The 21379-nt window shown below is 45.8% G+C and overlaps 1 protein-coding gene across 5 annotated transcripts in view; it reads left to right on the top strand.

The window, feature by feature from the left end:
• CSNK1G1 (casein kinase 1 gamma 1) overlaps window positions 1-21379 on the top strand; it is a 63648-nt gene that overhangs the window by 27806 nt on the left and 14463 nt on the right. For all 5 annotated transcript variants that reach the window (XM_086471834.1, XM_086471835.1, XM_086471832.1 and 2 more), the window contains exons 4-7: window positions 5530-5681; window positions 14574-14808; window positions 16915-17000; window positions 19126-19210. In XM_086471834.1, the coding sequence (XP_086327960.1) occupies window positions 5530-5681; window positions 14574-14808; window positions 16915-17000; window positions 19126-19210 (558 nt within the window). The remainder of the gene's footprint in view (window positions 1-5529; window positions 5682-14573; window positions 14809-16914; window positions 17001-19125; window positions 19211-21379) is intronic.

Raw genomic sequence — 21379 nt, 5'->3', positions numbered from 1 at the left:
TTTATTCAGAGTTGAAAACTAAGAGAAGGGTAGATCCTCATTAGTGTAATCAGCTTAAATGGGTTGACTACTCTAAAGCAATTTGTTTAATTTGTTTGGAACATGTTTAATTTTAGCTATAGATGTTCAGCTCTCGCACAGTTGCTATTTGTGCTGTTTATCGTGTAATTTTGTGTTCTGTGATTTGTAAAAATAAACTTTCTGCTCTGAATGAGAATTTCGTGACAATCTACATCCCATTCATCAGTGCTGCTTTAAAATCACACAGAACTTTTTGTGCACTAATGCTGCTGGTGTGTCTCTGTGTCCGTTTCTGTGAAGAATAGTTCTTGCTGTTCACGTAGAGCGTGTTTTTGCATAGAGCATCAGCCGTTTGTTTGACGTTGGGTTGCTCCCCCCTCCCTCTGTCTTTGGATATCTAATTTGAGGTTCCTCAAGAGTGTCTTCCCTCTGCAGTAGAGCTCAGCTTTGAAGCCTGCATGAAAAGAGATTATGAAATTCTTCTGCCATTCTTCTTGAAATTGAAGACATCAGCTTCTACTTATTTGGCCACACCACATCCAAGGGCAGTTGAAACCAATTTCCCATGGGAGCAAAAAAAATTGGTGATTCAGAAGCTCCCAGTATCGTTCACTTTTCACAAGTTGCAGTTGTCTCCTGGGGATTTGATGTACGGAAACATGGCTTTTGGGCTTCCACTGATGTAGGTGCCATGTGTAGCTTCCTGCACTTGCTACCTCATCGCTTCGTGCGTGTAGTTTGGGCTGCTCACTGTTGCACAAGGTTTATTCATAGCTTCTCATGATGCTTGTATACAGAGCATCAGTGTGTATTCTCTGCCGCAGCAGATGGTTTCCGCTTTCCATGCCTTCCGCGTGGGGCAGATGCTGCAAAATCAGATTTCCCTTGGGCTTAACCTTTGATTGGCATCTCTGTGCCAGTTGCCATTTTGTAACCGGTCCCGGAAGCGGCTTTGGACTGTCTTGTATGTCGTGTATGTCCGATGGCTGGACTAACGCGGCTTGTTGGAGTATGCTGGATGTGCGATGAGTTATTAGGGCTGTTAGTCATGCTGTAAAGCATGTGGCAACACAACAGCACTGCTTGAATCAGCCAGGATGCTTGATCTTGCAATGGAAATTTGCTGAAAGGTGCAGTTCCCTGGTGTTAATCCAGCTCAAATGAAGCTCTCTCAAAGAGTAGCGGTCCTGCTGTTTGTTACTGTTCTTGTTCTTGCATTCAAGCTCAAGCAAACACCAAGTTTTTTTGTATTGATCCGACTTATTACTCAGCTACGTGAGCACAGGGAAGTGGTGGGACGGGTGAGGGTGGAGTGAGGATGGAACAGTCCCTCTTGGTGGCAGCCCACAGGAGCAGTGAGAGATTTCGCATCTTGGGAAACCCAAGGCCAGAGTTGTGTGGCTGCTCAGGAGCGTGGTGGAAACAAAGTCTGAGTTTTCAGCTTTGATGTCTGCATTTGCTCTCGTTGCAGCCGCAATGCTTTAATCTCCAAAATGCTACGCTAGATTTTTGCTGTGCTCAGCTTGAATTTTTTCCAAGACATCGCACTGCTGAAACAGCAGAATTTGCCTGTGGATTCCAGTGCAGCGATCAGTCTGTGTTTATTGGGGTGATAAACTTTCCACGAGAGCGAGGGTGGAGCGGGGGCCTTTTACATGTAGTCAAGCCAAATCACTCAGCAGCAAGACCAAAGCTGTTAAGCAAATTCAGATGATTTCTGCTTGCAGCAGCCTCTGCTATATTCGGCTGCCTTTTCTCTAAAGAAGAACCCGCACGTGTCATGCCTGGGTTTTCTTCCATTAATGTGGTGTTTTTGTTTAATGCCATGGAGAAATTCCTTGTTCAGATGTGATTTCATACATTAATTGCATTAAACTGATCGTGGTTTGTATTTCAAGTGTTGAATTGTACTTTTGAATCCTCAAGATGGGACCTCTGCTCTGCCTGTGGCTTTTCATCTTGCACTCTTTGAATCCAGAACTGCTCATCTAGGACAGGCTGCTTCACAGCACTGTGGCTTTCTTTGACCTTTTCAGTCCTCTGCCCACACAATTGCCTGCCATTAAAAACCTCAAGTTCGACTGCCCAGACAAAAGATACTTTTTCATCAATCAATCTCTTTTGTTGGCAACGTCCTTCTTAAGTATTTACAGATCTACTGGTGATATTTGTGGAGTTCCTGTGGTTCACGATGGCAACGGACTTGGTGGCACTGGGACACGTTGCTTCTTGCTGAAACAGAGCCAAACTGCTTCATGAATTATGCAGATGGGCTGTAATTAAATAAAATTTAATGCAGATTTTCTTAGGCTGACCCTTTTTACTGTTTGTAAGAAGGATGAGTCGAGAGATTCATGGATCTCATGTTTGCAGAGAACCCCCCTGAAATTGTCTAGCCTCATCTGCCTGCTTGGATCCTGCAGGCAACGGCACCCTGTAATAGTTATACCAAGCTTACAACTTCTCTTTCGAGCTTTGCTGCTTCCTAAAAAGATGCTAAATGTTGACTTGTGTTTGAGGGAGCTGAGGGTACATTACCCCATGTCACTTGTGACTTTATCCCAGTAACTAGTGTGGATCTGAGGAACCATGGCTTTGGCAGGGAGGCTGCAGGACTTGTCAGCCTTGCTCCTTTGGGTCAAGGATACGTGGGCGATGCAGTCTGGGTCTGAAAGTTAGATATGTGTTACAGCATTTTTATTCTAGCAAAGCCAGTAGGTAAGGTCTTGACTGCAGATCTGGCAGCGTTGCTGCTGCAAACCCTCAGAGAAAAATCAAACCCTAAAAATATGCCTGAAACTATTAATGTCTTCTGTAGGCTGGCGCTTTGGATCCTTTTTTTAATGTTGTTTGCTATGGCTTCACCTTGTAGGAGCTCCCACCAAGAGCAGAGCCTTCCCGAGGTTTAAAGCTGAGAATGGTACTCCAGGCTCTTAGCTCATAAGCCTTTGAGTGGGTAAAGCTAACTGAAGGAGTTGGGACCCCAGAGAGCACTAAATAGTTGCATTGCTTCCTTCCCTACATGAAATCCCCATCTTTCGAGTCTTGCTGCAATTTATCTTCCTGGTTCTTATGCCCAGTAGGAATTTAGTTTTGATTGCAGTGCTCTCTCTTTGCCAAGTAAGGCTGTAAGTATACGCCTTTCCCCTTGCTCTGGGAATGGGATTCTTCGCCTTCCTTAAGAGCCTTTCTGCAATTTTATTCTCCAGTATGTCTTAATTAGCACACTCCTCAGCCGAGTGGTTTCCTTCCTGATTTGTGCTTTTCGAGATTTATCCTGATGTAGAAATTGTGATAGAAGTACTCTCTGTGTATGTATCTTGAATTTCTAATGGTCTCAGTTTTAAACTTTTCATAGAATATTCTGTTACTCTCTTTTATTATTCTCTATAATTCTTCTATTATTCTCTAAAAAGTAGAGATGATGATCTTGGTATTAGAGGTAATTATTAGCTAGTCCTTGTCATATTTTACTGAAAACTCAACAGCTCACCATGAGTTACTTCAAGAGGTATTGCAATTATTCAAACTTTCAGCACTAAGCTGATGGCATTAAATTATCGTTTATGTTTATTTGGGGATATTTGAAAATGTTTTGGAGCTGCCTGGATCACATTCCATCATTATTTGGCTTTCTGAATTGCTTCTACATCAAACCATCCTGTTTTCTTGGAGGACAGAATTGCTGTTAATGCTTCCTGAAACACGAAGCTCTGTGAGAAGTAGCCTCCCCAGACCAGGTTGGGTAAATATTTTACATAGGATGTAAAACTCTGGTTGGACTGGGAATTCCTGCAATACTCTGTAATACCTCATTAATGCATCCTGATGACTGATACCTAGTATGATTCCCCAAGCATGTCAGTTAACAAGATTAAAACCATCCTAGGTAATCTTCATCAAGCTGCATTTTGTTCTTTTTGAGTAATGCATGGGAGCATAAGTTCTGTAATATTTAAGCTTTGGTAATCTAAGCACCACATTTATTGTTTTGTGGGCAAGTTGATGAGTGCCATTGGGCAGATTCATGAGGCTTTCCTAAAGCTGTAGTAGGACGTAAAGTTGTTACGTTTCTGACACACTCCAGCCTTAGTGTTTCCCTGTTCTATTGCCTTGACCTGGGCTGGGCTGGGCTGCCTGAGCATGCCACAGAGCAGACAAAACCGTGCCATTATACAGGCAATTTAATTCTGGTATCTGATAGTGAGGGGGTTTTCTATTTTTAATATTGATCTCTTATGTAAATACAGGTGAGTGTATGCATTTACTTAAAACATGCTGTAAAATTTATAATCACTATGCTTTCAGGTCCCATGCCATATAATTTACAGACTTCTGTGTGACTTTGTGAAAAGAAGCTGCGTACATAGTCATGCTCCCTGTGCTGAGCATTTACACTGAATAGCAGGACGTCGTATCTTTGTGGATACACCCAAAGATGTTGTTTTGACATAGGACAAATCTCTGTGTTTCAAAATAAAAAACCTTCCGTTGTGTTTTGGAACTGCTTATGAGATGTAGACTGGAAATACATTTTTTTAAGAAGGTGTTACACAGCTTGATACTGATGCAGGGATGCAGAGCACCTGTGCTAGATGCTGATTAGAAAAAATCGCGATGAATTCCTCCCTGTATGGGCTGGTCTGACTTTTCTTTTTGACTGAAAGGTAATTCAAGGAGCGCTGTGCAGCTCACTGAGTGTTGACTGAGGCTGGTTTTTTCCCTTTTCTTCTGATGCCTTTCAGAAAGCTAATCCATGCAAAAAGACACTGTCAGCTGAGTATAAATATTGCAAATCTTGCTGAGAAATCTGTTGCTGAGCTGTTAGGTGGGAAGGGTAGGCTCTGGCTCCTACCACTTGGGTGTCAAAAGTTTTGTGTGTGACTTACAGCAAAATGGTTTGCACATATGCTTAATGACTATGATTGCTTATTTTTACATGGTGGTGGGTCAAAATTTAAATCTTTGCTCTTTTTTAAAGGAAAACTTTTTTTTCCTTACTCCTGAGTGTAATAAGAGTAAAAACTTTGTGTAAGGTTGTGCTGAAAAACGACAGCTATGTATTATCTTGGTTGAAAAAGCAGCCCATTTTTGGACATGCCTCATTTTCTGCAGGGGCTATCATCTTCCTAACTGCTCAGATGACTGCCAGCCCACATTTGGGGTTGTACTCTGCCTGGTGTTTAGTGCAAAGTAGGGAACTCAGTGTCTTGTTCCCTACATCCAAGCTTTTAAGCTGCCAAAGCTAGATGCTTTCATGTGGTCGTGTTATTGCTTTGAAATCCGTTTGTCTGTTCAAGGGTGTAGCTGAGCAAAGCCTACACTGATTTGGCCTTCGGTTCATTCACAGTGCGTGCTGAAACTTATTTGCTTGCTGGGCAAGACCAAACAGAAAGGACACTCGAGAGGTAAAAATAAAGGCTCTGCCCAGCGAAAGATTTACACACAGGAGGAAGGGTATTAATGTTGTCCTGTTGACTGATTTCAATTCTTTTCATATTCTTCCAGCTGAAGGGCTTCCCCAGGTGTATTACTTCGGACCATGTGGAAAGTACAACGCCATGGTATTAGAGCTACTTGGTCCTAGCTTGGAAGATTTATTTGACCTCTGTGATAGGACGTTCACTTTGAAGACGGTATTAATGATAGCCATCCAGCTGGTGAGTAACAGCAGGCAGGGCTCTGCCTGGCAGCCTCCACAATGCCGACTCATTGTTTATGTCAGCCCTGGGTTAGCTGAAGGATGGGGTTGGTACTGTGGGAGGTTCAGGGGCGTCTATTGGTTGGAGAGAGAATCTCCTTCCATTGTGGAATCACAGAATGGTTTGGGTTGGAGGGGACCTTCAAAGATCTAGTCCAACCCCCTGCCACGGGCAGGGACACCTTCCACCAGACCAGGTTGCTCCGAGCCCCGTCCAACCTGGCCTTGAGCACTGCCAGGGAGGGGGCAGCCACAGCTTCTCTGGGCAGCCTGTGCCAGTGCCTCACAGCCCTCACAGTAAAGAGTTTCTTCCTAATATCTCATCTAAATCTCCCCTCTTTCAGTTTGAAACTTTTACCCCTTGTCCTGTCACTACCCTCCCTGATCACGAGTCCCTCCCCACCTTTCCTGTAGCACCATTTAAGCACTGGAAGGCTGCTATAAGGTCTCCCCAGAGTCTTCTCCTCTCCAGGCTGAACACCCCCACCTCTCTCAGCCTGTCCTCACAGGGGAGCTGCTCCGGCCCCCACAGCATCTTTGTGGCCTCCTCTGGACTCACTCGAGCAGGTCCGTGTCTGTCTTGTGCTGGTGCCCCCAGAGCTGGACGCAGCACTGCAGGTGGGGTCTCACCAGAGCGGGGTAGAGGGGGAGAATCCCCTCCCTCGACCTGCTGGCCAGGCTGCTCCTGATGCAGCCCAGGATGTGATGGGCTTTCTGGGCTGCAAGCGCACACTGCTGGCTCATATTCGGTTTTTCACCCACCAGCACCCCCAAGTCCTTCTCCCCAGGGCTGCTCTCGATCTACTCATCGCCCAGCCTGTACCTGTGCTTGGGATTGCCCCAACCCAGCTGCAGGACCTTGCACTTGGCCTTGTTGAACTCCATGAGGTTTGCACGGTCTCACCTCTCCAGCCTGCCCAGGTCCCTCTGGATGGGCTCCCTTCCCTCCAGCGTGTTGGCCACGCCACACAGCTTGGTGTCACCAGCGAACCTGCTGAGGGGGCACCCGGCCCCGCTGGCCGTGTCCCTGACAAGGACGTTAAACAGCACCAGACCCAATGCCAACCCCTGAGGAATGCCACTCGTCACTGGTCTCCACTCAGACGTTGAGCCATTGACCATGACTCTTTGAGTGTGGCCATCCAGCCAATTCCTTATCCACCAAGTGCTCCACTCATCAAATCCACGTCTCCAGTTTAGAGACAAGGATGTCATGTGGGACGGTGTCGAACGCCTTACACAAGTCCAGGTAGATGATGTCGTTTGCTGTTCCCTTATCCGCCAATGCTGTAACCCCATTGTAGAAGGCCATCAAATTTGTCAGGCACAATTTGCCCTTGCTGTCACCAATCACCTCCTTACTTTCCATGCGCCTTAGCATCTTTCCCAGGAGGATCTGCTCCATGATCTTGCTGGGCACAGAGGTGAGACTGAGTGGCCTGTAGCTCCTCAGGCCTTCCTTTTTTCCCTTTTTAAAAATGGGGTTATGTTTCCCCTTTTCCAGTCAGTGAGAACTTCACTGGACTGTCTCCACATCTCAAATATGATGGACAGTGGCTTAACCACTTCATCCGCCAGTTCCTTCAGGACGCGCAGATGCATCTCATCAGGTCCCATGGACTTGTGCACCTTCAGGTTTCTTAGTTGGTCTCAAACCTGATCCTCTCCTACAGCGGGCAGTTCTTTATTTTGCCAACCCCTGCCTTTGCCTTCTGCGTCTTGGGCGGTGTGGCTGGAGCACTTCCCAGTGAAGACTGAGGCAAAAAAGTCATTGAGTACCGCAACCTTCTCCATATCCTGGGTAACCAGGTTTCCTATTTCCTTCCAGAGAGGGCCCACGTTATCCCTAGTCTTCTCTTTGTCACTGACGTACCTATAGAAGTTTTTCTTGTTGCCCTTGCTGTCCCTGGCTAGATTTAATTCTATCAGGTCCTTGGCTTTCCTAACTAGATCTCACCATCCTCATCATGAAGAATTTCTTCCTTATGTCCAAACCCACCCTCTTTCAGTTTAAAAGTGTTGCCCCTTGTCCTGTCCCTACAGGTGTTGATAAAGAGTCTCTCTCCATCTTATAAAAGAAAGCTTCTCAGGTTTGAGAAAAACAGTTGCTTATGAAGGGAGGGTCAAATTATGCTTATAAGCAAACTCGCTTCTTGCGTAGCAGAACCAGTGAAGCTGGATTCCTAGGGACTTGCGTCCTGTGTCCCCTACACACCCCTGCCCCAGTATCTACCCCAGCTCCCTCCCTCTTGTTTGGACATCCCCCAGAACATCTCATTTCTGACCCACTCCCTGGGACACAGGGAGCACAGCAGCCTCCCACACTCCTACCAGTTTTACTGGTTTGGTGCTACCAGGCTGCTCATAGGCTGAAACCTCTGAGCGATGGGAGCTGAGCTCTCCTTAGCCAAAATACCAGCATTGGAGGTCTCTGCCTTGGTGAAATTTTGTCAAAATTGGCCAATGGGTTTAAATGACTAACAGTTGGAAAATAATAGGGGCAGCATCACTAAGGCCCTGAATTGCCTGAAAAGGAAAGGAAACCAGGCTGAAAGTGGTAGCTTGGATTTGTGTTTGCCTTAAAAGTGGACAGTGTGAAAACTGAAGATACTGAATGTGTGAACTTCCACAAGTCGGTAGGGCAAATCAGTTATCATTTTAGTTTGGCTTTCTGTTTTTCAGCCTGTGCTCTGCGGATACCCAAGTGGCACAGCAAAGGTGGGACTGTATGTTCATGTTAACAGATCTGTGGATAGAAGTGTTGAAGGAAGGAGAACATGGTAAAGGGAGTGAGGAACACATTCCTTTCTAAATAAACTGGTTTGCCACAGCAAATCTCAAACGGAGAATTGAGGTCACAGATGCAGAAGTTTGAACAGCGCCTGCCTGCTATTGGTTTCATGAAGTTGTTCTCCTACGGCTGAGCATTCTAGTTTTGTTGGCTTTGTGTGTTCCTTCATCAGTGGAAAGCCAATTTATAGTATTGATTTTGATTAAATCAAGTGGCAACAGATGGCAAAGCCTTGGGTATAGCTTGTGTGACCTTTTGGTTGTAAAGATGTAAAATGTAAAGATGTAAATTTATTCCCATGTGACTGCTGGGGAAATCAAGATTGTCACAGCAGTGTCTGTCTGCCTTTTGCCAAGCCCTAGGATTGCAGATTAGCTCTGTGCTTGGACAGTTTTCACTGGCATCATTTGCTGATCTTGTGACCTCAACCGGTCTGCCAGCTCATCTAGACACTGGTGCCAGTTTGAAGAACAGATGCTTAGGGTGATGCAGGGGGACACCAAAAACAGTTGCAAATGGAGGAGTTGGTTTTCTCTAAAAGGAGCAGGCAGTGCTGCTCCTTTCTCCATGGGGAGATGTTTTAGGACCTTTCCAGTCTTCTCAGGGAGATTACTTGAGTTACCAGCTTGGAGCATATGCATTTCAGGAGACAGATTTAGCATCTTCAGGTGTGCCCCTTCTCCTTCCCTGGGAGGTTTCCTGGGAGAAGGGCTCACCTGGCCCTTGGAGGCGTGTTTTCTGAAAGGGCTGGCACTTACTGCTCAACTGGAAAGAAAACGATTTGCTCCAGCCACAAGGCTTTGATGGAAATTGTCTGGGATTTATCTTAGTTCCTACATTAAATTGTTGCAGTCACTGTGTCACGCTGCAGTGTGAGACACACATCAGAGGAGGAAAGTTGTACTGTCAAATTCAGTGGGTTCGCCTCCATAAATTATGTTTTGCTCTTGCTTTTGACCAGCCAAGCCTGCTTAAGCTGCTGTAATTCTGACCACAGGTGTGAGACGTAAGACTTCACTGCCAGAATCCAGTGCGTTGCACGAGCAGTGTTTCTCTCCTCTGATGCTTGACGTGCCTGTTAACAAAGCTAATATCCAGGGAGACTTCCAAAAATGTGAATGGCCCGGTACCACCCAGACAGCAGAGAAGAGCACCTGCCCTGATGTAGGGAGTGAGGGACAACTCTGCACGTTGCAGGAAACTGCTACTCTGGATCTCACCAAAATGTCATTAAATTCTATTTTTTTTAAGCCTAGGAAGTCCACCCAAAGGTAAGGCAAAACTACTTGTCTGGGAGGCCCGTCTGCAGCATGGAGTTCTGGGAGCTCCCAGGAGGTGACCCCAATGCTGGTCACATCTCTGTGTTGCCTCTCCTGCTGTGGGCTTGATCCTTTCTGGAGGGGGAGGAAAGAAACATCTGCCATGGATGTCTTTGCACTTGTTGGAGCAGCAATGCTGGCAGCTGGGATGCCCTGAGCTAGTGGGATGTTAAGAGTCCACCCAGATCTGTCTCCCATCACTTGCATGTAATGATCCCCATGTCTTTAGGAGCATCCAGTCCCTTCTCTGCTGTCTGTGTGGTTCCTTGCTGTTGCTGCTCCTTTCAACGTCCCATTTAGCTGCCTTCTCCGTCCTCGCCCTCCTTAAGCCTGACCGCTGCTGCAGGACATCTCCAACACATCTACACGTGTGCTGCATGCTAAAGCTAGGCAGGGACTTTGAATGCGGTGTAGTGACACTTGATCTCCTTTTTTTGTAGCTGGTAGTCAATTTTTAACCAGAGGCATCCCTGAAAGGTGTTTTTTAATAAGCGTATGTGCTTGGCTGGTCTTAGCTCAACAGGTAGCAGCATCTCAGGACTGGAGTGGATCCTTTACCTCTACAGATGTTAGAAGAAAGAGAAGCTCTCTAGGAGAAACAAATATATCCTCATTGTTTTAAGGAATGTTGCTTGTGATTATGGGAGAATTTAAATGTGGTTTTACATCAGGAAGACTCTCCCTGCTGAGGGGATAGAGACCAGATGATAATGTCCTTCAAGAAGGACAGCCTCTTTTGGAATCTTTTCAGATGAGATGACAAAGTAGGAAGGTCTGCCTCAGCAAGAGGATGAGCCATACAGCCCTCAGGTTTGTCACTAGGCTTGCATGATCTTCTGGTGAGTGTGCATTGTGTTCAGAGCTGTGGCAGCAGCTTATCAAACACAGCTTGAGTTGTATCAGAAGTGCTCTTGGTCTAGTGCACCATTTCATACCTCTCGGTGTAAACCTGCATTGAAGGAGTCCTCCGTTCTCCTTCCACAGCGGAAGTTTTCCAGTTCTGTTACTGCTGTAACTTGTGCGCCTCTGATGCTTCACATTGCTCTGCTGAGAGCATCAAACTGGAACTGCTTCCTCCATCCTCCTCAGGAAGCTGAACAGATCAACTGGTTGACATTCCTGAATGAAGCAAAGCTTGGCAATTAAAAAACTGTTCGCTAAAGTCAGTCCCTAAAGCCCGTAAATCGGAATTCAGCTTAGGGCTTTGCGGAGCTGACTTGGTGTTTGGGCTGAGGGAGAATCGTTTTTTATTCTGGCTTCAATTTTTTGCTCTTGGCCAGGTCCAACATGTGCAATGGTCATTGACAACTCAGTTTTGTCAGGAGTAAATATTATTTTCACTCTTGCTTTAAGTGCTTGCTGTCAGAGACAAGGTCTGTTGTGCCCAGCACTGTGCAAATACTTCTGGCTGCAATCTGGACCAAGTCAAAGTGAAAAGTTTTGACTGGTGACCATAAAAATCATTTCACATAAAAGACACCAAAACAGCCCTTAACAGGAAGAATTTTTAATCTTTGCTGATCTGATCTATATTCAAGCAGGTGATGTGTGGAAGAGGGGCTCAAATTTGTCAGGAGGGTCTAGAGATGGGATTGCCATCAAGATCAGATCCGTAAGAGTTACTTTTTTGGGGGAAGAGGGTTTTATTGCGCTTGCTTCCTTGGCAGGAGAAAGGAAAATAGAAGCATGGATTTCTTTGGCATCTGGTTAAATGTCACAAATATCCTCTCATTTCCCAGCTGCAGTGCAGGGGTCCTGCTGTGTGCCAGGGGATGCTTTCCCCTTCTAGGGTTTCTCGGACGTCTGAAATGGAGATCTGTGGCTCCACTTGGCCAGCCGTGGCCATGAAAATCCTGCTTTAATTCACAAGCAAGAGTCTCCCACCTACCCCTAGTGTTCCTGTGCCCTATGATAAAATGCCATAGTCTGTTCTTATTAGTGTTAAACTAACAGAGCAGATGTTAACACTGCTTCATGGTCACTGTTTTTCCAGTGTAAAAGCAATTCCGATGGTTAGTCCCAGTTCCTTGCAGTGGTTTCTCTGTCCATAGAAGAATTAATGCACAGACGTTAGAGCCTGTAGTTCAAACACAAAGGAATGGGCACCATATCTCTGCATCCAGCAGATTTCTGGAGTGGGAACTCCATGTCTTCTCTTCAGCTGTGTGATGGGTTTGAGTCAAGCCGAGGTCATACTGCGCTGGTGCTGCTTGTTTCTTCTCAGGCAGCAGGCCTGGAAGGGCAATACAGCGCAGATAGTCACCAGCTCCCCATCAGTAGCAGCTACAAGCAGGGTGAGTGTCTTGTCAGGGCGAATAAAGCATGGAGGCTACTCCAGGAAACATCTTTCTGACTTGGAGAGCGTCCTTCAGGAGTCGTTGGCTGTGCACAGCTCTCTGGCAGCACATCGTGAAGCATCCAGGCAGGTGGAAGTAAAGAAAAAGGAATATGAAAAACCCAACAGCATCTCTGTGTATGTGGTGGAAGCAAAAAAGGCAGGTAAATAGGTATCTCTAAGTGCTACTGGAGTGTATCGGTTCATCTGACACCTCAACTCAAGTGGTTGTCCTGGCCAATGCAACTTGCTGTGGGTTTTTAAGGAACAAAAAAATTATGCTTTTTTCAGGTTGTGTAATTGCTGTTGTCCATTTCAACAACTGAGCTTCTCTGCTAGCAGGAACAAATCAAATGAGCCAGTCAGGCTCTGTTTGAAAACTTGTTATGTATGGAGAGGCGAGGAAACGCTGTGTTCCAGTTTTAAGGGTTGCATCTTAATTTGAATTGCCTCCTGACATATCTTTTTGTCTTCCAGCCTGCTGCTGTGTCCTGTAGGTGATTCAAAGTGTGAAGAATGGCTGAGGTGCAGAGCATCTGCTCTGTTCTCCGTCATCCTATAATTGATTAGAAATAATGGCTGTTAGCCGTGAAACCCATTTTCTCAGTGCATTGAAATAAATCACTACTTAGAGGGGAGGGGAATGGCAAGGCATGCTGTTAACTTCTTTGAAGAGCCTTTGAGCAAGTCCTGTTTTTTCAAGACTGCTTCACCTACAGTCAATTTTTTTCCTGCCTACTGCCCTGTCTGTACATCATTTTTTATTTTATAAAGAGTGCTGCCCCCTCCTGCCCGTTACTTCCTTCTGAGTGGTGGAAATGCAGCAGGTGTTCCTTAGAAAGAAGGTATCTGATAAACCTCTGGGAGCAGGATGGAATGCTCACATTCATGTGGGGCTTTCAGCCAGGTGCAGATCCAGGGTCTGTAAAGCGACAGAGAGGTCTGGGTTTGCTGGCTGAGAACACGTCTGAATTCAGAGCACAAAAACAAAGAGCAGTTGGGGTCTATCAGCCCAACGGTGCTTGCAGTTGAGGTAAGCGGGGTGGTTGGAAGGACCAACGTGGGGTTACTGCTGTGGGCAGCTGCTCAGCTGGGGGAAAAGCTGATGCAGAGCTCCAGCCTGCCCCGTGCAGGAGGTGTGGAACTGTCCGACCAGTATCAACCCAGTGCAAAGCCGCTCAGGAACTAGCGACTCCCCACAGGGAGGTCCTTGGGGGGTGACCGGCCGGTGGCTCTCACCTTAGGTGTTCACCAATTCTGATAGCATCATGCTGTGAGGTACACTACAACGGTGCGGCAGTGACCTCTGTGGACTGACGCTCGTTAGTGCAAAATTTGGAGTTTGCAAGAGCTCTGCAGTGGTTTCGTGGTGTTGCAAGCCTGCATGCAGACGGGTAGATTCAAATAGCCTTTCCAAGCAAGCATCTTGCTTAAAAAAGCCACCGTGCCCCAGCATGCGGGGCAGCTGTGGACCAGGACAGCCATAAATGGGAATTCACATGTTTTCGTTTAAAACCTGAAAAGGAAATTAAATACTAATAAACAGTAATAAATAAATTAAATAGTAATAAATTAAATGAAGTTATGAGTTATTTCCAACTGGAATCATCTATTCAGTTACGAACTCAAAGGAGAGCTGCTTGGTGACCTGTTCAAACTTTACCTGCAATATATTTAGTTTCAAAAGCAATATTAATGATGAGCATCTGAATGAGCTGCGTTGTTAGAGGGGAAATAGCCTTCCATCATCTTGGAAGTGGAGTTTCTGCCCTTTTACCCTCCCTTCTCAGTCATACTGCCAGAAGTTCGTCAAAAGCCGAAAAATATTCCAGCTATTCCTAGTTGACAACCAATAAGATTAATTATTATTTTTAGAGGATCATAAAGCTTCTGCTTGCCCAAAAATCCCTCTCCATGAAAAATCTGGTGTGTTTATGACAACATACGGGTCAAGGGAGGAAGGTGGTAATAAACAAAGCAACAAGGGAAGGCTGTGGGCAAGGCAAGAGCTCTTGGTAACTGGTTTAGTATGTTTAAAATCAAAACAAAAAGGCTGCTGCAATTCCCCGTGACATCCTTCCAAGAGCTGTGTCCCGGCAGTGTTTCAGAAACTGCCTTTGCAATTTCTGTAGGAATAAAGTCCGGGAGCACAGTAGGGTGGACGGTGAAAGGAGGGGATGACAAATTCCTCTTCCAACTCTGCATCGGAGGACATGACCCAGCTCCGACGGTAACTGCGGCCTTGGATCACTCCATCTGTTGTTGCATTTCTCATAGAGTAGCTGAACTCTGAGGTAGCCCTGAGCCATGGCTAGGTGAGGGGCTAACAAAACCTGGCTGCCTCGCTCGTGGGAGAGCACGGTAGCTGGTCTGCTTGCAAATAACTTGTGCCTCGTTGTTTTGCAGATATCTCGAATGGAGTATGTGCATTCGAAGAACCTCATCTACAGAGATGTCAAACCAGAAAACTTCCTTATTGGCCGGCAAGGCAATAAGAAAGAGCACGTCATTCACATCATAGACTTTGGATTGGCGAAGGAGTACATTGACCCGGAAACCAAAAAACACATACCTTACAGGGAACACAAGAGCTTAACTGGAACGGCGAGATACATGTCCATCAACACTCACCTTGGCAAAGGTCTGTGTGGTTGGTGGGAGCTTGCTGTGCCAAGTCCTGCAGACCTCTGATGGTGGCTTGGCTGACGGCTCTCTTGTACCCTTGGAGCTATTTGTAAACCTCTCGATGCTGTGATGCTGTTTACAGTTGTGAAACTTCCCCCCCCACTTGTGATGAATTGAGACAGCTGAAATGTTGGAAGCCTCATAATTATAGTTTTTATTAGGAACTAAATAACTGGTAGCAGTCCTGCACTGATAAAAGGCAAGTAGGTGGGTAGTAATTGCTGCACTAAATAGTGACCAAATAGATTTTTATAGCAGAGCTTTATACCAGTACCTTCCAGTTTCAGGTGTTAGAGGTGGCTGTTCCCTGACCTCACAACTGCTTGGGGAAAATGAATGATTTAACTAATTTTAAACCTGGCTTTCATCTCCTCTCCTCACTGCCTTTCATACCAGAAGATTACATTTCTGTGGCTGAAAGGCAAAAAACCTTGTTAAATGTTTATATTCTCTTAAACTCGTAAGAGCAGTAAGATAATGGAATTTTCTTTGAGTAGCCTCCCAGCTGTGAGATCAAGGCATTGCTGGCTTTTGTGTCTCTTGGAGAGCTCGCTTGCTTTGGGGAGTCAGGAGGGATGAGCCCAGCCTCTCATTTGGGAAAACCTGGTGAAGAGTCAGGAAGGGATGGAGGAATGAGAATCCACAGTGGGAGCAGGCTCGGGAACTGCTGGTGCTGGGGAAGTGCTCTGCAAGTGGATGTGGAAAGAAGATGTGCTTGCCTTTGAAGTGCACCACATGCCTTCTTTAGGACCCATTTCCCTGCAGGTTTTGCAGCTCATGCAGGAGAAGAGTCAGTTCTGGGTGGGTGTTTTTGAGGACGGGAGGGTTGGCTGCCGGCCATGTGGGGCTGATGCTTTGCTGGTGAGGCCAGCCCAGGTGGAGTTGGTCACTTCACATTTCAGGACCAAGCAAAAATAGTCTGAAATTTTTCTGAAAGACAAGTGCACTCAGCCATCTTCCTGAAAAGTTCATCTGCATCATTGCACTAAATTACCCAGGACATCCTCTTCTTTTTTCCCCTTTTTACAGCTAACTTGCAGGAACTGTCATCTCGGTTCCCTTCTGCTGAGTGTTCTCACCCCCAGCATCTTTTGAGGGTTAAATTTGCCGCTGCTTTGGAAGGAGAGGCATGCTGTGCAAAGCACTGCTTTTTTCTGTTGCAGATGATGCAGCATCAGGGACAGCTCACACACCGTTTGTCGTGGCGTGTGGGCTGCATGACTAGATCTGGTCCGGATTGTGGCTATGGAGGGCATTATTTGCTTGCAGGTGGAGATTTGGAGGAGAGGAGGTTGCATCAAATCGGTCTGCAAGCTGCATGAACCCAAATCTGCATGATGCAGCCCAGCACAGCAGCAGTCCCATGCTGTTGCACTCCAGATTTGTTGTTCTGTCTTGTATCCTCCCTTGGGGTTTTTTTATACATTTTGGTAGATTATTTTAAGGAATTTTTTTCCTTTGGCTTGAGGCCCCTTTCACCACCACCACCACCACCACCACCCCCCCATTTCTAATCGTAACATCTGCATGGCAACAGCAGCAAGTGTTTCACAAGGAGAAGCAGTGCTAGAAGGAGCTATTTTTGATCTGTTCTGATGTGATGAGCTGCAGAAGCAATTAGGAAGGGGTTGGCACTGTGCAACGTGGTAGTTCCCTGCAGGTGGTTGCAAGTGTCCGCTGCCTGTTCCTGTGTAGTTCAGAGGAAATAACTGATCCAGCACCGCACCACAGGCACACCATCGGCACTGGCAGCCCAGAGAAGAACTGGGGAACTGCTTTATTCCTCTTCAGTTAATACTTCCACGTCTTATCCATTCTACCTAAGGCTGGGCATTATGTCTTACAGCTCCTGTGTTACCTCATGCCTTCGAGCTGATCTTTTCTTTACGTGTTTTCTGGTTTTTTGTAACAGGTTCTAGGTGGTTTTGCACAAGGTCTGAGCTACAGACAGCAAGTGAACTTCCCTGTGATAACTTTATGTCAGAAATATGCGTGGCTGCTGATCAGGTCTCAGATCTGTTTCTGCAGCTGCAGAAATAATTTGTCATCTCTTCTGTCCTAGAGCAAAGTCGTCGAGATGACTTGGAAGCCCTCGGCCATATGTTTATGTATTTCCTCCGAGGCAGTCTGCCCTGGCAAGGATTGAAGGTAGGTTTGAGCTTTAGGTTTTGCCCTTGGAAATTTTGTCTGGTTTCTACCCAAATGAGAATCTGATGAGGGAAACATTTGTAAAATCCAGACAGAAACGCTGTCCTCTCCTTTGAATCCTTGAAGTCAAATGACAGGGTGTTAGCTTTACATACAGGAAGGATTTTAAGACAGAAATTTATTATCTGTCACTTCCAAGTTACTGTTAGCGTAGCTGAATTGGTACAAGTCTGGAGAGAAGATTCAGCAGAGGCAGATGAGGAGCTGGGACAGGGACAGCAATGAGAGAGCCACTGAGCTCTTGGAGCAGCTTTGCTGTAATGTGAAGCTGCCCCGAGCTAGAGCATGACTGGAACAGAGTGGTTGTTTATGAAATTCCAGTTACGGCACACAGTCCTGCAGCTGCATCTGTGAAACGTGTTTATAACGGGAGCGGTTTGATGGGTTTAGACATGCAGATGGACTTGAGCTTGAAAAACTGTTTTTTTGGCAGAAGTATTGAGCTTGGCTTCCCTCCAGAGGCACTGCACACTCAGTGCTTAGAAGTTTATGAAATGTCATGTACAATGTGGAGGGCTGCAAGCAATTGAGTTGCAGCAACTGCAGCTAACATCCATCAGCTGAATTAACTAGTAGTGAGTCATTTGCTGGCTCTGAAGCTGTTGGTAGCTGCATCTTCACTTCTCCATCGCTTTCCTGATGATTAAGCTACGCTGTTCAGCTTTGAAACTGCAGTGAGTGAAGGGATCGAATCTGATCAAGTTAGGAGAAGGTTTATAATGAAGACATCCTGTTAGGGCTGTTGGTAGTACTGTTGGAAAAAGGAGACCAGCTTTTGGGCTCACAAGCTGCTTAGCAGAATGCTGCTATGGTCGGTGGCAGTGTCTTGCGTGATAGACCTCGTTAAGATGCTTTGTTGCTATCTGTACAGAGTTAGTCTTAGCTTAGCCTTATCAGAACTGTGCCAGAAATCTTGGCAACAACTCATAAAAGCAAAGAAAGGTTTTTTCAAGCATTAAAGTGATCGTGAAAGAAATCAGAATCTCTCTGACTTTAAGTTCACATCTCTGTAAGTGTGTGTTATTCTGTGACATATTTTGTTTCTGGCTTAGTTGAACTTAGCTGCTTTAAATTAATCCTGTAAATCACTATAAAATAATTCCAGGTTTAGACAAGATTCTACAAAATTTCCTCAGTGCAGTGCTGAAATTGATATGAATTAGTTGGCTGCTCTTGAAATCCTGCATTTTTTTTAGCACCAGAACAAACATAGACTCTTTAGCTTGATCTAGAATATGGCATCTTCACTATTCTAGGTTTCCTCAGCTTACCCTTTTGGTCTATACTGTCAGTGCTAAAGTCTTGAGAGAACATCTTATGATGCTAATTATGCAGCTGACAGGTCTAATTGGCATATTTTGAAATCGAGGCAATAAAACTTGTTCTTAGGGTGCCGACTGGAGCAGAGTTTTCTGCTTCAAGGGGGATTTAGGTGGGAAATCTGACTGAAAATTGTTTCATTTTCTTGATGAGTGGCTGTTTAAGTGATAAGACTGTTTGGGGGTGAGAGGAGAGGCAGTATGGGAGTAGCATGGGATTTGGTAGAAGTATGACTGATGTAAACTACTTAACTATGAGTGGCATTCTGTTATACACAGTAAAACCCAAATTGCCATTGCAGCGTGTCTACTTTTACAGTTGTTTATGAAGTCATCTTGGTTGCCAGTGGCTCTAAGCCTAGGACAGGATGCTGTTGTGCAATTATAGTGTATGCAGCTTTGTCGTCTTGGCCCATGAAAGCTTCCCTATATGGTCCTCAGGACTGGGCGGGTAAGAAATCAGCCTTGTAAGACACTAACAAGTGTCCTTCATTTCAAGTGCTGAAGATGTTTTGAATGTGTCCTTGGGTATTCTTTGCCAAGAGCACATAAAATGCATAGTGAGAATTACAACAGGGTAAGATAGTGTTCCTACTGGTGTAGTCTAGGATGCAGTTCAGTTACAAATAACATCTGATACCACCCAGAATCGGTATTAAATACCTTGTTTTTCTTCCCATACAGCATGTCGTTTATCACATGGTTGAACTCTTTCTCCACAACTGTTTTGTCTTTGTGCGCTATAGGCTGACACCTTAAAAGAGAGGTATCAGAAGATTGGGGACACAAAGAGAAACACTCCAGTTGAAGTTCTCTGTGAGAACTTTCCAGGTAAAGCCCTGATGGGACCATTTGAGTGCAATTGGAGGTGGGCATAGCATGTTAAATATGACAGTTCTGAGCTCCTCTGGCAGAAAGTATTTGGATGATGTGTATCCATTATGTTGTTCCTCAAGCTGGCAAAAAACTGGAGCTGCCACTGTAAATAAGCAGGGCCTGAGGGCTTGTGGCTGTGACTTAAAATGAGCATAACTCTTGTCATCAAGGAGACTGGACAGTGCTCAAGTGCCTTGTGTTCCTGCTTTGCTTCTTGGCTTCCTTCCAAAAGAGGGCCTTGTTGTTTTCCCTCTCCCAAGTGACCATGTTGGATCTACTGACTTAATTCTTTTCCAAATTGAAGGTTTTACAGGTGTAAAATGGTAGGTGGCGAGCTTATATGATGGGACAATGTGTCTGTCCTTGAATTCCACCTTCTGACAGGGGTTTGAAGGAGAACATTACTAAAGATGTGCCTCTAGCCAAGCCCAACACCTTTTCTCCAGTTAAACAAAAGTCCACCTTGGAGCTAGGAGAGCAGAGTACAAAATTAAATCCCTCCCCAGGTATCTTGCGGCCTCTCCACAGGTACCCTGTGGCCTTCACAGAGTGGGATTTTTTTGGTGTTTTTTGAAAACCTGACACCAGGGAGAGCACCTGGGTCCCCACAGTTGGTGCCATTCCTGTAGGAGCTGTTGTGTGACACAGCTCTTTTCCGGCATGAGGAGCAGCGAGCCCGGGAGGGGACTGTTGTTCACTCAAGTAATGCTAATTCCCCAGACATATTTGGATCCAAAATCCACATGGTTCGTTGGGGCTGGCTGTTCTCATCTTTTTCCCCAGTACTTCTTCCTTAGAGCTTGGTCACACCTGCAGGTCCAGGCTGAAGGGAGATGAGAGAACTTGTTTCTGTACCTTGCTTGCCTGAAACCTGTTGGTCCTCCACCTTTCAGAGGTACTAGCAGGAAGAGGGGATTACCTTTCTTCTCCTTTTTTCCTTTTTTACCTCCATGTGACATGCAAGCTGCAAGCCATGGAGTTAAGTATCGCTAAGCAATGCTGTTCTTATTTTTGTTAGCTAAAGGCAAAAACCGTGCTGGTGTCTCAGTCGTACTGAAGTGCACAGACTCATGCCTCGTCCTGAGCTCTGCTCAAACATCCTACCTCAGCCTAGGTGTGAGCCAAGGGAGAGCTAGGAAGGGGTAGGACATGAGTTACCAGGGCTCAGTTCTCTGTGCATGCAAAGTATGACCTAGATGCAGGAAAGCAATTAATTAGCTTAACACCAAACACTGTTCTGTGTGTGCCAGTTAATTAACGTTGGGGCCTCGCCTTCCAAGTCTTGTTTTGGATATTCAAGGCTATGACTGATGTAATGACGTTGGGCAGCACTGGGCAGCCAGACCCTGGTTGTTGCTGGAGCTCAGGGGTGCCATGGGGTGCCTGCCGATATCTCCTGCTTTCCTTCCCCAGGTGAAATCACTGTGGCTATTGTCTGTGTGAGCAGACATACATGTGGGCATCCTGTTGGCAGGTTCAGTGGCTTGGCGTTTATTGTACAGTGTGGTTTAGTGTTTGTTTTTCTACAAATATGTAGAATAAAACTAACTGCGGAACTCAGATTTGAGGTGGAGCAGCAGCTCTCTGGAGCAGAGGTGGGACTTCTAGCTTTGCTTGAGAAGTGTTTGAATTGACTTGCATTGTGGACTATTACTAAACCCCACTACTTTTATAGAAAAAGCCAGAGGTAGCACCGGCAGCCCAGACAATTCTCTTACAGCGTGATGCTCAATACTAAAACACAGACCTTGGTTTATAACTCATTCAGAAGATTCAGAATAAAAGCAGACTATTTTTACACTTCGGGCAGGGCAGGAGGGCTCTGGAAAGCTGAGTGAGATTCATCCAGCAATAAGGGACTGTTGAGTAGCTCACTGGGGGTGAAGACTTGTTGGATATCTGCAGCTTCTGTCAATGCGCATGGCTCAGCTGAACTTCACGGAGCCTGGACAGCTCATGTCACTGGTGATCTGGCCCTCAGCCCAACTTTAAGCACCGACTGTGATCCTGGTGCCACGGGAAAGACTCGTTGGAGTTAATTGAAAAGCATATTTCCTTTGTGTGTTGGCTCTGGGAGGCTTGTAAGTGATGGAGCTCATGTACGAGCAGAACTGATGCTGCTGT

The sequence above is a fragment of the Leptosomus discolor genome, chromosome 11, assembly GCF_034619465.1.
Source record: "Leptosomus discolor isolate bLepDis1 chromosome 11, bLepDis1.hap2, whole genome shotgun sequence".
Lineage (NCBI taxonomy): Eukaryota > Metazoa > Chordata > Aves > Leptosomiformes > Leptosomidae > Leptosomus > Leptosomus discolor.
The sequence above is the reverse complement of the archived record's forward strand: the minus strand, read 5'-3'. Positions and strand labels throughout refer to the sequence as shown.